This window comes from Tyto alba, unplaced genomic scaffold (genome assembly GCF_018691265.1).
Source record: "Tyto alba isolate M040663 unplaced genomic scaffold, T.alba_DEE_v4.0 Super-Scaffold_6, whole genome shotgun sequence".
Classification (NCBI taxonomy): Eukaryota; Metazoa; Chordata; class Aves; order Strigiformes; family Tytonidae; genus Tyto; species Tyto alba.
Genome location: NW_024881327.1, coordinates 12,214,289 through 12,228,808, shown reverse-complemented (window position 1 = coordinate 12,228,808; position 14,520 = coordinate 12,214,289). Strand labels below are relative to the sequence as shown.

Below are 14,520 nucleotides of genomic sequence, written 5' to 3'. Positions count from 1 at the left end.
TGGAAGATGACACTTCAGTACTCATTGTTTGTATTAGTGTACAATGGTACTAGGCAATACAAAGATACAATGGATCTCCGTTTTCTACAAAGTAACCAGGTACAATTATCAGCTAAAGAACAAAAAATTAAAATCTATTACACAAATCAAATGATTTAAAGTAAAACTATAGAGGCTGGATAGAGAGCAACAATCCCATTTTCTAATCTATAATTTAGTTTCTTTAAAACTTAATATTATCTTCTAGATATATTGTTCTCAAAGCATCGTTTGCATTATATTATTATTCTTTTCAGTAATATTTGGGCCATTCCAGTGGCTCACTTGTTTGGATTTCCCAACTTTCCTCATATGTGTACACATATACCTCCTCTACACAGCCTGTCCAAAACGTTTAAAGCCCAGTCTCCAGCCCACATAAGTGTAACATTACTTGCTATTCCCTAGAGGTATCCGGTACTCTTACAAAGCCAGCCTGGCCCATCACTCAAGCTAGTCCCCTCCAAATGCTTCCTGCGCCTATTCACCACTCAACCAACTCCCACCAGTGCTAACCACAACCCTCCATCCCCTGCCAAATCTCCCACATAGAAGGCACCACCAGAACCTTCCCCACAGTACTCCTGCTCCCAGAGCCCCTCTGCCGCAGAAACCCCTCTCCGGTAACACTTTGTTTCCTGCCGACTCATGCTGTCCTTTACCTGCAAACTCCTCCTCTCCTTGCAGCTAGACACAGCATTGACGGTGTCCCTAGGACATCACCCTCCATGATAGTGACACCCAGCACTTGCTGATCATTCTGTCTAGCATATACGTTATATACGGGACACGCTTTTCTCCTGCCCGCTCCCCTCAGCCATTTTATTTGACATAGTCCCCACACTCTTTGCAGCACTGGCAAAAATTAGAGAATTTTTTCAAGTAGATGGTGTTTCTCACGTAGCTCCAGAATGGAATACAATTCTCTAACAGGAGACCTACTCCAAGGAGTTAGAAAATAATTTATTTTAGTAATATTTCAATAATATTCTAGGAACTCCACAAGGCTAGCTAACAAGGCTGCAGATGCTTTCAGAATCACTGACTATTGTTTAAAAGAGATTTAAATAAGTTGGGCATTTTGCAACACATATTGTTCCACTGTTCCAAAAAGGACTCTTCTTTCTACCTAGACATCTTCCAAAACTGTACTACAAAGTATCTGTCCAAACAAAAGAGACAGAGAGTGCACACATGTGCATAACCATGCATTAAGTTCCTGTACTAGGTGAAGCCAGAGAGTAATATGTTGGCAGCTGAGGAGATAATGACTTGTTTTTATTTTGCCAATGTAACCAACGTTATTGGCAATAAAGCATTATAGGTAATCATTATATACACATCGCTGGCCTTTATTTCCCCATCTTACCTCATAGCACTGTAACTTTTGTTATCCTGTGCCCCAAACCAGGCAATACCGACAAGCAGCCACGCCACATCTGCCCTGCCAGAACATCCCTGTAGACATATCCATGTGCTTTCATTCCTTCGTACCCAGAGTGCTCATTCTCAAACATGAATGAATGAATCTGTCTCTCAAAAGACACCAAAAGATTTACAACTTTGTCTCCTGATGTACAAAATATCTGAGTCACAAAGAGATCCAAGCCCTCTCGTTTTAGTTAATCTTCCAATCTTCTGACAGCCAACTTTTTGTTTCACATCTGTACAGTTTCTAGCACAGTGGGGTGCCATTTCACTATTTGTATTCACATTATTCCTTCCTGCCTGTAAGTAAAAATCCTCCCAAATCTCTGTGTTGTTACTTAAGGTGGAAATTAATGTCATCCCAAATTAAAGAAAAATCTAGTCCAATATTTTCAGAAAGAACAATTCCTCTGATTATTGAAGAAGTGTGTGCTTATACATTGTATATACATACCCCATTGCTTCTTATTAACCTGTAGCATGGAGCTGGAAATTTGAGTAGTACCCAAAGAGTACATTTTTAAAGATATTTATAACAAATATGAGTGGATATACTGCAGTACTGCTTGGGTCTGTACATTTACAAAGTGGAGATTTGAAGAAAGAATAGCCTTAAGCATGATAACCAACTTTTGGAGGTATATTTGTCTCAAAGGAAGTCAAATAAGTGGAATTCCAGAGAAATAAAAAGCAGCTTTATCTGTCCAAATAGCAGATACCTGTGTTACAGTGTGTTTAACTTTATTCTTCCCGGACAGAAGAAACCCCTCTATTTTAAGAGTATAGAACATAGCGACCATCACAACTGCTTGCCATGGAGTACAAGAGAAAGGAATTAATAAAAATAGTGAAAGGGAGAAGTATGTGTATTTTAATACAACCAGTAATAACTATCACCTTTCACTCAGTATTTAACGCACAGTCCATACCTCACACTGGCTGTACGCTGCCAGTGCTCTACAGTGGCTTCACTGAGCAGGAACTGGGTCTCTTCTACTATCTTTTTCCCTTCAACAAATCTCCAGTACATGAAATGGTTTAAAAACTTTCTCAAATATTTAAGCTGAACACTATACAGATTGCAAGAAGGCAGAGGGTATACAACAACTAATAACCTTGCTTAATAGTGTTTGGTCTGGAGATGTCCCTGCTGTATGCTTTCAGCCCACGATATACTGCCAAACAACTTTTAATACTGGTTGCAATCAGTGAGGTAACTCTGCAATAGTCTCTTGTCACCTGAGAAAGACAACTGACATCTTCAGAACATCTCAATGGCTCAGGAGCCTAAGCTTAACTGGCAGTCAGTCAGACTTGAGCTCCTGCACGCTTTAAAAACAAATCAAGTTACTGTCTGTCATCAGGTCTGGGTCCCGAACTCAGGTTTTGATTTGAAGTCCCAAAGCAGAGAACCCTACCCTGTGCACATTTTCATTTCTCTATTTAAAATGGATTTGCAAGAGTGGTCATTGTTACACCTATACACATTAAAATAAGTCACAGCAAATCCAGGCCTGACATTCAAGTCTGCTGCTACACCGTCCTCTGCTCTCTCCAGAGCTACCCTCCACAGCATCAGAGCGGTGCTATTTGATTTTGATTTATCACAAGTGAATTATTATAATTAAATCACCAACTCAATTTAAGCCTCTGAGAAAGATATGGTTGGACTAACAAAAAAATTTTTCTGCAAAACAAGCAATTATTGTTAGGTTCACTGCATACTGGCCTTCGCAATCCAACTGATTATAGAAAGTTAATGATTTAAAAAGCAATGAAGAAACAAGAGATTAAATCCTTTAAATCTGCATGAAAGACTCCAAGAGGAATTTTACAGTGATTTTCACTGCATATTTTATTAGATATGTGATATTTTATTCATGGGTAAAGCAAATATAACAATTAGGAATAATTAGCATTTCAGCACAGAGTGTTATCTAATAGGTTAAAATACACATATAATTCTTCATTTAAATTCTGTATCTTCACATTTTCCCCCTTCTGGTTCAGAACTTTACCATTTAGCATAGCATTTACAGGAACATTATACAGCTCCCAAAGAAACAGAAACAGAGAGAACTAATGGCTCTCGCCTTTGGTATCTTATTTTCCTCCCCTCCTTGCATTTTTACTCATTTTCTTTTTCAATTTCTTCTTGAGCATAGCTTGTCAGATAAACTCAGCACAACTTTCAGAAAACTTTCTCCCTTTCATCTTTTTTTCCACCCTACTCAGAACTAATGTGTACAATGGAAATCTACTTTAAATCTAACCCTGCACTTACAAATCCATCAGTTTACAGTTGACTAAAACTACAATATCGGTCTTTGTACCACCTCCTCCACTATAACTTTAATGCTACACAGAAATGCTGTAGTTACTGTATTATTCTTTCTAATTAAGTGTCACCTTTTACATGGGATTTTTTTTTTTAATGCAACACAGCTCACAGAATGTCCCTTCCTTTAGCTGATGTGGTTACCCCAGACCAAGACTGGGGAACAAGACTCTCCAGCTGAAGTGCACTCTGTGGTACAATACTGAACACGAAATACCTCCTTCTCTGAATTAAGTATGTGATCACTGAAACTAGGATATAAATTTTGAACCTTACAAAATTACAGCACTGCACAATTTCAATCCCCGTTCCCTTGCCAAGTTTCATAACTGCCATCCAAACATCAGTGCATTTCATCTACTAACCTTCAATTTCAGCCTGTGTCCTCCCTGTTACATAGATCAGTTATAACACTCCAAGTCACATAAACCATTATTAATTATAGTGGTTGCAGACACAAGAGAATCTTTCCCTTACTCCATTATCTCTCACAACTTCTTGGCCAACAAAAACCAGAAACCAAAGCCTGACTCCTACAATGAACAGCAGCAGAGAAAACTGCCCTTTGGGTGCTCATGGGCAGAGACTGAAGTACAGAAAGATACAGCAACAAAGACACCTTTTCCTCATCCACTCTTCCCCTAAATGCTTCCATTTTAGTCTCTATGCTTAAATTGCTATGTCAAGAACACACAATTAAATTGTACTGTGTAGTGGGAGACAGTAGCACTTGCTCTTTTCCGTGTGCTGCTTCAAATGCGTGAGCCAGCTAAGAACTGTACCCAGAAGGTTTTTCCCAGGCCTTCCTTACCTGGTGTTGGGGATGGTTTAACCAGCACAGCATCACATTTACTTAACATTTAGTATTTAGCACGCATTCTGTGCCAAGTATCACATTGCACCAGCTCAGTCTTTCACTTTCTCCAACACCGTCTGCTAGCCTAGACAAGCAACAAAGCCACGGTCAACATTAATCTGCAGAAGGCCAATGTAGCTCATTTTGGTAATGACTGCAAGCAACAGGTCAACTCCTACTTATTAATGGACATCGTAGATGGTGCAGGAAGATAAAATAACATCACAGAAGTAAAGGAATTGCATCTGAATCCAAGAAACCCAGTAGGAAGCCAACTGCTAGACAGCCAGTCAGTCTGTGGTACAAAATGCCCCAGAGAAACACAAGCTTTCATGCCCAGTTCCCAGTCACTACAACTATCTGCCGTCAAACTGTGTGTTATGCTTTGCTGTTGGGCTGTGACTGTCATGCTTGCCTCCTGGCACTTTTAGGTAGCACAAACGAGTTAGTATACCTGGGGCTTTCAGAGATGGGTGTTGGCATGACTGGAGCCATGAACTAGGCTGTAAGGCCTATAGGATGTACAGGTGTGGAGCTGTACAGGTTTTGACAGACATGCCAAGCCTGCCTCTGAAGTCAAAGTTTTCAAAGTTTTCTTCCAATTTCACCAGCTTAGATAATAACTTATTCCCTATGGAATTCAAATCTAATTAAAAAAAAAAAAAAAAAAAAAAAAAAACACCACAAAAAATCCCCAAGAAGTGACATCTGAGTTTGCAGATGCAGAAAGGTATCCTAGTTTGCCTCGTTACCAGTGTATCACCTGAAGTCAGTATTTTGCACATACCAAGCTATTGGGTATCACAATATACTTACATAACATCTTTTCAGAGTTTGGTTACTTTCTCAGATTTGCTCAAAATACAGGAAATTTTATGAATACTGTTTCCTTTTCCTATTGGTCACTCTTAAGTTCAAGCAGCAACAGTAATTGTCTATGTCTAATTGTTTTTTAAACATTGCAGATACAAAACACAAACTATGTTTGGAGAGTGTGCAAATGAAGAGCATTTTACTATGCTTTCATACATAATTTACGTAATTAGGAAAATTAACTAGAAACTAATAACCAAATAGAACTACTCTTTCACATGAACGGTTTTTAAAACCATTGTTAGTGTGCTGAACACAAAATAATCATGCAATGGAGTAGCAGTAACAGAGTGAAAATAGAAACCTGAAAAGGCAAAAGCCTCCAATAAATTTCAGCAAAAAACAGTCTGTCATGTCAGATTATAGATAGCTATATATCAAATGGAAGAAAATGATGTAAGTTCAAGTCTATATCTAGGGAGTAACCTAATGGCTTACGAAAGTCATCTGCTGCCAATACCACTTGCTTTACAGGGCCAGCAAGTGGAAGAGAACCATACTTAATGCCTTTGTTCATTAAGTTAAATGAACCTTAGTTGGTAGGTTTATGTAGTCACAGTCTTAAAAGATTTTTCTCCAGTGTGTTTTTTCAAAGATGGCATTGTGAGAATAAAGACTCTGTGCATCCATAAGTACTCATCTGAAAGCACACAGCAGCAGCAGTGATTGCCATGTCAGGCATTTGTTAGGACACCACTTGAAAATAGATGGCTGGGTTTTTTTCTGTCTTTATCAAGGGCAAAGAACTTGAAATAACGCTAAGAATTATTTAAGAACATGAAAAGGAGCCACCTGCTGTAGTCAGCAATCCACAGGCTCAGTTTAAATCTTCTGAAGTCAACTAAGTGACTCACCTGGATTATGACAGACTCTGGATCAGGCCCTGGTGATCACTAAGAAACACTCCAGAAAGCAGTGACACCTAATGGCAAACGTGCCTTTGGAGGATAGCAAGATGCAATCTTTGGCGTGCGAAATTATCCCTCTTTAGCTGCAGAGTAACTAGCACTAGAACACATTTACAGGGACTGAAACTCTACTGCAAATCTAAGCACCTGGGAGAGAGTTTAAGAAACAGCACACACAGAAACACAGAGTATGACACACATGCTGTGCACTGAGGTAGAACTTAGTTACTAATAAAACCTACTGGCTGCTAAGCCACAGTATGCTGTATTCCAGGTCTTTATTCATACATATGTTTAAAATAAGCACCTTGGCACATTCTAAAGCAGGGAAAACAGAGACCTGACCGCTCATCTGTAGACACTATAGGCACATTGAGATTTATTTGCTTTTAATAAATTTGTTTTGCTTGCTTGTCCTGTGTTTTACAAAATGTATGTGAGAATACTGTAGTGAACAGTTAATGACATACACTACATACCTTCTAATGAGGCTTTACCAATAGCACAGCAACTTACATTCCTTATACCAAAGCGCAACACCATACAAGCCAAACTGCATTGTAGTACACCAGTTTACAAGAAAAAATGTGGACGTGCATACCACCAAACTCCCTTTCCCTTACAAAAAATTTTTACATCTTAAGGGCACTACCAGTATGAACAGAAATAGTAAGCAACAGAACCCATGCTGGAATTGCCTTGATATTATTATCCATGACACAGAAGACATTAAAAGTATGAACCAAAACTCAGGACCCAGCAATGCAGGGAACTTGTCTAACACAGGGAGTGCAGCAGTCCTGGCCTACAAAGTCTAAAAGCTGAGAGGACTAAGGGAAGAAGAGAGCTAATCTTCTCTCTCGGAAAAAAAACAAACCAAAACAAAACAGTATATACAAAGAAATTATTTATATATATGCTTTAAATATATATGCAGAAGCACATATATATAACTATATCTCATACATATATTTCTGAATTTTCCATTAAAAATAAAAAAGCTAAAGGTCAGTGTGCAACTGACTGTGTATGACTGAAGGCACTGATAAACATAAAAAAAAACAACTTGAAGTAATTAGGATGCCTGAACCATTGCTGCACACTGCTGCAATGAATTAGCCTTTAAAAATACTTCAGTGTATTTTTTCAGCAAAAACTCTTGTACCATACTATGTGACTGCTACCCTAGGTGATTTTGCTGCCCCTAATACACACATATTTGCATAGATGTTTCTACAGGCACAGAAGGAAATCCATATGCACGTACAGATGTATTACTATGTACATGTCAAGGGAAAAAAAAAAATAACCACAAAGTACAAAATAGAAAAGCATGAGACCATCAGCTGTAGAAGACAGAAAGCAGACACAAATTGTGCAGTTGACAAGGAATGCCACCTAATCCCTGCTTAATTAAAGCACTGTTCTAAACTCCTGTTTAGGGAGTGAGGAGTGTGGGACGACTGATGTATGAAGAAAATATCAGGCAGCGTGGCTAATCTCAAAGACTTTGGAGCTTTCGAGCTACATAAATCAGAGCGACTTTTTGAATAGCCTCATAAAACACAAAATCATTGTCATTCTACTCACGACTTTCAGATTCTTCCTACAGCATACAGATCATTAGGAAACTTCTAAGCAATCAAGTAATGTGGGGCTGATGAAATTACTCAATCAATGCATGGGCTGAGAGAAGCAGCATAATACAGAATTGCACAGTTTTGACATGGTAACCCTGCCCCTTCCTTTTTTTTATATAGGGGTAAGGAAAATTACAGTGGAGTCGATTCACTTCAACATTTTCACAAGAGTGCTTAATGTAGTCTTTCTGAACTGCCAGTTCCTATTTATAATAGCAGGGCAGCAGAAACGTACAGACTATGAGCAGCCCTAGCAATGTTTAAAATATGATATAGAAAAACATTTATTTTTAAACGTGCGCATTTGCATACACACAGACCTGCTCTAATGATCAAAAGCAGCAGCTGTAACTACTCAGAAGACAGAAATATGAAAAAGCATATCATAAACACCAGACACTCTACCCCTCCCACTGCCATCACCAAGTCGTTAATCTCTACTCACTAGATTGTAACATTTTTGTCATTGTCTAAGAGATGGCTGATAACATACTTCGATACAGAAAACATCCATTTACAGGAAACACAACAAATAATACATAGGCAAGCAAGACAGCTGGTGCATTATACTGAAAAACTATGTGCTATCGGAAAAAGGATATGCACAGGTAACATGTTCTTAGGACCATCTGCCCCCTCCCGAACATGGGAAAATATTTCCCAGTTGAATATCTTAACACGGTAGAATGAGAAAAAGATAATGCAGTTTTGTCCGTTGCCTAAGGCGTTCAGTACTACCACCTCCGGTAGTATTTCTTTTCCCCTGAACTGAGCATTTTGGCTTTTTCTTTGGCTATGAATACTTCTGTAGTTAATTTGTTCATAGAGTACCCTGCTACTACTTTTGCTAACTCATATAAATAAATACAATATATTATTTATGTCTAAATAGTTTGTACATAAATTTACTCAGTACAAGTGGAAGAAAACAAAAGGGGGTCAGAACATCCAGGTCACTGAATACAGTGGTGTTACTATGGGCCAGATTTTCATCTGTGAGCTGTACAAGTTGGAATATTTAGCTGCCTACCCATTTAGCATTAAAATAGTTCCAATTTCAGGTCATTTATTTTCAGTGTATTTATTTTAATAGACTTAAAGCTCTGCGTAACAATTATCAGATTGCCATTTTGATGGCAACATAAACCAGACTATAAAAAGAGGTAATCCCCTTGTCAACTGTACTAATTGTCTCTCAAGACAAATTAATCATGTGAGAAACAACTACTTTGGTAGGGGTGGGTTGTTTGGGTTTTTTTTTTTTGCTTTCAATAAGGATTTACTGTGTTGATGCATCTAATCGCTAACAGCATTATAAAAAAACATTAGCAGTAAAATGCGTTGCATCCATCATCTATAAACAAGTGAAACAAACAAAATGGTCATTAGCACGAAGAGAGAAAAGCTATCATCTGTCTCCCCTGATGCTAGTGCAAAGGCACACAGCCCGCCCAGCAACACTCCTTCAGCCAGGAGGATGGGAGACGGGGGATTGCAAAGAAACTCCTCATCTGCTACACAGTCAAAATTTCCCCCCAAATCCTAAAATGTGATCGGTTTGTTACAAGCTCCTAAGAGAGAAATCGTAAAACATAACCGTCTCCTAGTGTCGCTTTAACAGTCTACAACTGGGAAGAATAAAAAAAAATAAAATAAAAAAAAAAAAAAAAAGTCATTCTCCCTTTAAAAGGAGGGCATAAAGCGCTGCCTCCCCTGTGCAATATTTGATGCTCCAGCCGCACACAGCTACAGGGACTGGCCCCTATAAAGTTGCGGTAGCCAAGGAGAGCGGTAGCCCGTGGGCTCGGGGGTGGGGAGGGCTGCACGAAGGGCTGGCGCGTCGCTGCCCAAATACGGGCGCCCTGCCGGAAAGCGCTGGACGACCGACCGGGCTTCCCAAACGCTCTTCCCGCTTCCCCTGACACAGAAACCCGCCACGGGTCCCCGCGACAGGCGCCGGCAGACATGTTTATACAGCCAACCCCAGGGGGGAACGGCTGCTGCCGGCACCGCGCCGGGGACCTCCCCAAAACCCCGGCGGGCCCCTGCCCCCAAATGCACCTTCCCCGGGGCAGCGCGGCGCCGCCCGCCCCCGCCCCGCCCGCGTGCGGTGCCTGCAGATGGGCGAGCGGCCGCGGGGGATGCGCCCTCCGCTCCGCTCCCCGCGCAGCCCCGGAGGGCGGGGGGGGGGGATGGCCTAGGGGTGGGGGAGCGACCCGCTCTCGCCAGTCGCGGGAACGAAACGCCGCTCGGCAGCGGGGCTCGGCGCTTCCCAGGGATCCGCCCGCCGAGCAGGAGAGGGGCCGGGCCGGGGACGGCTCCGGATAACGGGGAGAGAGGGGGGGGGGACGGCCGCCCTCTCCTTGGCGGGGAGCGGAGGCAGCGCCGTGCGTGGGCATCACCCGAGCTGCCCCGCCGCCGCCGCCGGGGGGGGGGGGGGGGGGGGGGGGCCGCTGCCAGCTGCACCCCCCAACGCTCCCCCCTTCCCTGCTCCTGCCGGCGGCGGGGGGAGGCCGCTACCCTTCCCGGGCTCCGCGGCCCCGGGAGGCGCCCACGCGGCCGGCGGGGTGGCGGTCCGGTGGAGGGGGTGGGGGGCGGCCAGAGCCCCCCCCCCGCCACGGCAGCCGCCCGCGGGAGGGGAAGCGCTCACGTTGCCAAACCACCTGTTCCGCCGCGGGAGAGGAAGGCGGGATGGGGCGCGGGGGGGTGGGGAGGGGGGGTGTGTGGAGAGGAGGGGGGAAGGAGAAGGAGGGGGGGCTTTGCGTGGCTCTCACCGCGGGGGAAATACGGCGAAGCGTGGGGTCTCCTCCCGCCCGAGGGCGAACGGGGGCAGGAAGAATGCAGGCTGGAGCTGAGGGGCGGCGGGGAGGGATCGGGGAAGTGCCCGAGCCCTGGCCCCCCCACACCCCAGATCATCAGCCGCGCAAAACCTCAAGGTCTAAAGCACGCACATACCCCGCCGCCAAGAAACCTTAACACAGAGCGGTAGGGGGGAAAAAAGAGGATGCCTAAGATCATGGTGGGAAGCAATTCTAAGAGGGGAACAAGCAAACAAACAAACAAAAAACGAGCAAGGGATAAAAGAGAGCGGGGGCTGCGGGGGGAGGGGGGTAGGAAAGCCTGCCAAGAGAGGGAAGGTTGCAAAGGAGAGCTGGAAAAGTGTCCAGCGGCACCGGCAGACGCAGCACCTCCTTACCGATATGAATGATCGAATCTGCAATCGCCGCTTTCCAGGTTCGAGTCCAACAGACGGACACGACCAGGATGAGGGAGAAAACTTCCATCTCCTCCGGAGGTCCAGGCTTTAGGACAACAGATCTCTTCGCCAGACGGTGCCACCGCGGAGGGTAGCGCGGCGCAGGAAACCCAAGAGTTTGAGGTGCCGCCGGAGGAGCGTGTAAAATCCCGGTGGCTGGCGCACGGCCGCGGCTGGGCAGGGAGCGAGCCGGGGCGGGGGGGGGGGAGCTCCGGGCGCCTCTCTCCTCAGCGAACCCCCGCGTCACTTCGGGGGGCTCCTGGGCAGCACCGGAGTTGCTGGGAGCGCCGGCAGCAAATCCATCCAGCCCGGGCGCCGCGGCGGGCAGCGAACGCCTTGCGCCGGTCAGGCGATCCCCATCCTTCCGCCGGGTCCGGGGATCCGCTCGGTCCCGGCTGCTGCACAGCAACTTCCAACCCACACCACGCACACGCTCACACACACACACACAGGCACGCACAACACACGCGCGCACACACACACAAACCCTCTTGGCCAGAGAAGCCCCAGGAGCCCGCAGCAAATAGCTCGCCTTCAGCGAGGGGGGAGGAGCGGGCAACCGGGAGAGCAGGCGATCCCGCTTCCAGCCACCAGATTCCTGCAGGAAAAGCCCCCCCGGAGGCCAAAAAACAAAGTGAACTTCAAGGCAATGCAGATAGTAATGCAGAGATTTCCCCCCACCCTTCGCTTAAAAAAAAAAAAAAAAAAAAAAAAAAAAAAATTGCTTCCCACAACTGGAGGGGGAAAAAAAAAAAAAAAAAAAATCTGCAAATCAAGCCCAGCGTGCTGTCTCTGTCGCGCAAGGTAGTGGTTGGACAGGGCAGGAACGAGAGGAGGAGTACCCGGAGCAAGGCAGATGATGGTCTGCAGGTTGCCTTTGGAGCTTGCTTTGCTGGTGGGATGCGGGGAGAGCTGGCAGCTCCAGCACCAGCCAGCACGTTGCCTAGAAATGGATCACCTAGGAGAAGGAGAGAGAGCGAGAGATAAGTGCTATCAGCCAGAGAGGGAGAAACAGAGAGAGCGAGCGAGTGAGAGCGCTTCTCTCTAATAACCACCTCCTCCCCCTATCTGCAATACAAGGGAGAAACAAAATCGAGCTCTCCCTTGAAATCTTCAACTGGGACTAAGGAACAGACATAGGCAGGAGTGCATACAGCCTAAAAATACATTAGGGGGAGGGGAAGCGTGTGTGTGTAGGGGGGAAGATCTTTTTAAAGTGTTACGTTCAGCTTAAAAAAAAAAAAAAAAAAAAAAAAAAACCAAACTCAAACCACCCCATTTATTTAACCTTGTAACTCCACTGCAGGTATCAAGTTCAAAGCTACATGGGCACTTTTGCTTCTCGGTCTCTGACAACGGAGTCAGGGACATTGCTTGAAGGGGAAAAAGAAGGAAAAAAAAAAAAATCAGGGACACCTGGCCTCAAGGGGAAAATGAAGACCTAAAAATCTATTAATATGACTTTAATTATCTGTGTTCTTGATGAAATTCTCACAATTCTTTAAAGGAATGAATTGGCTTTTTTCTTCACCTCTCTTTAGGTAGTGGAGAAATTTCTAAGGGAAAACATTTGGAGCACACTTTTCGTGCTGGGGGTACTATGAATTCATTAACTGATTAATCCTCAGACTTCTCATGCTGTAGTTAAATACATTATCCCCATTACACAGATGGAGAATTGCACAGAGAGGTTAAGTATGTTCCTATAAACCAGTCTAAATCCCCACTTTATGTCTTATTACACTTTCTTCTGACTTTTATTTTTCTAGTCACACTAGAGACAGGATGCAGAAGTCAAATGATTGCTCCAACTTAGTGGTTATATACTAAACTGACATAAGCCATTGATAAGACCTAATAGTCCTTTTGTAAGTCTACACAGAGGTTGATCAACCCCTCCTCTTCAGAAAGAACCTTCTTTGAAGACATCTTAAGTTATAGCACTCAGATTAAGTTCATCATATCTGACTTGCATATTTCTCCTGACTTGCATATGTCTTCTTTCAGCCAGGGGACTAGTTAGCAAGAACATTTTCATACCTACAAAATTTAAGGGTTTGGTTCAAGAGGAAGAAAAAAATTTTTTAAGAAAAGGCAAACTAAATCAGTGTTAAGGAGCAAGATAACTGAATCTATTAAACAAAAACCAAAACAAACCACCAGCAGCAATTTCTACTTTGCTTAGTTCCACATTGGCAGGTGAGTACTTCCCTGAAAATGGTAACATCAAAAGGCTTCAAAGCCAGATCCAAAGAACAAGGCAGGGCTTATCTTTTCACTGGCTAGAATAAGCTTTCTCTCTCTTTTAACAAATCACAACTAAAATTGAATTTAAGAGACAAGAGGTACATGAAGAGAACAAGAGATGATGAGCAGTGGTGAAGCAAAAGTCTCACAAATTATGTCACACACATGCTGCATTTGAACATATCCTCTGTGCAAGTCACAAATCTGTTATTGATAACAGCAAACTGTAAAAAAAGGATTTTTTTCTATCAATGACAGTTTGTGCATGGTATCAGCAAGTGTAATGGGCATTTACAAGTAATAAATTCTGATTCATCTGAGAAACTTTTGGAGCTGCTCGAGTCATTATTAATTTTCCACAAAAGAACAAAGTTCACGAGAAATGTTAATTCACTTCTGGGGGGGGGCATGTCAGAGCAGTACTCCTTAATAATGTACAATGCACAGTAGGCAGAATAGGAAGTGTAATGGAAACCTTTGGAAAATTATAACTTTTTAATCCTCAGTTTAGATAATACTAAGAATTTTGAAGTCTTATCTAGAAACCAGCTATCCTTACTGACTCTTTAAGGCATCCAGTATACTGAATTGGCCACAGTAAATGGAAATTTTAGCTTAAGCCTGTGGACATTCTTAACAGGGCAGGAAGCACAGCCAAGAGTTTCTAGCTCACAAACACCCTCTAACTAATAAAAAATGTTTTTGGAGTGTAGCTCTGAATAATAATTCCAGTGGTAAAGAACACTACCTGAAAATTTGAGAGGAAGAAGATTGAAGTAAATTTCAAAAGTAAATTGAAATAATTTTCTTTTAAATAATGAACACATTATTGACAATATACATCCACCACAGATAAACTCATTTGCACTTCCTCACTTTCATTCTCTTCAGTTCTTATTCATTAAAACCAAAAACTGGTGTCATCCATTTAAATA

General features: G+C 43.1%; 1 protein-coding gene across 2 annotated transcripts in view; it reads right to left on the bottom strand.

Annotated features, from left to right (window-relative positions):
- The window catches only part of GRID2 (glutamate ionotropic receptor delta type subunit 2), a 746,686-nt gene extending 734,673 nt beyond the window's left edge, over positions 1–12,013 (bottom strand). Inside the window, exon 1 of one of the 2 annotated variants that reach the window (XM_032999394.2) lies at positions 11,279–12,013. In XM_032999394.2, coding sequence (XP_032855285.2) covers positions 11,279–11,366 — 88 coding nt within the window. In that variant the 5' untranslated portion in view covers positions 11,367–12,013. The remainder of the gene's footprint in view (positions 1–11,278) is intronic. The other variant, XM_032999395.2, reaches the window with a different exon arrangement.
- Between the last annotated feature and the right edge of the window lie 2,507 nt (positions 12,014–14,520).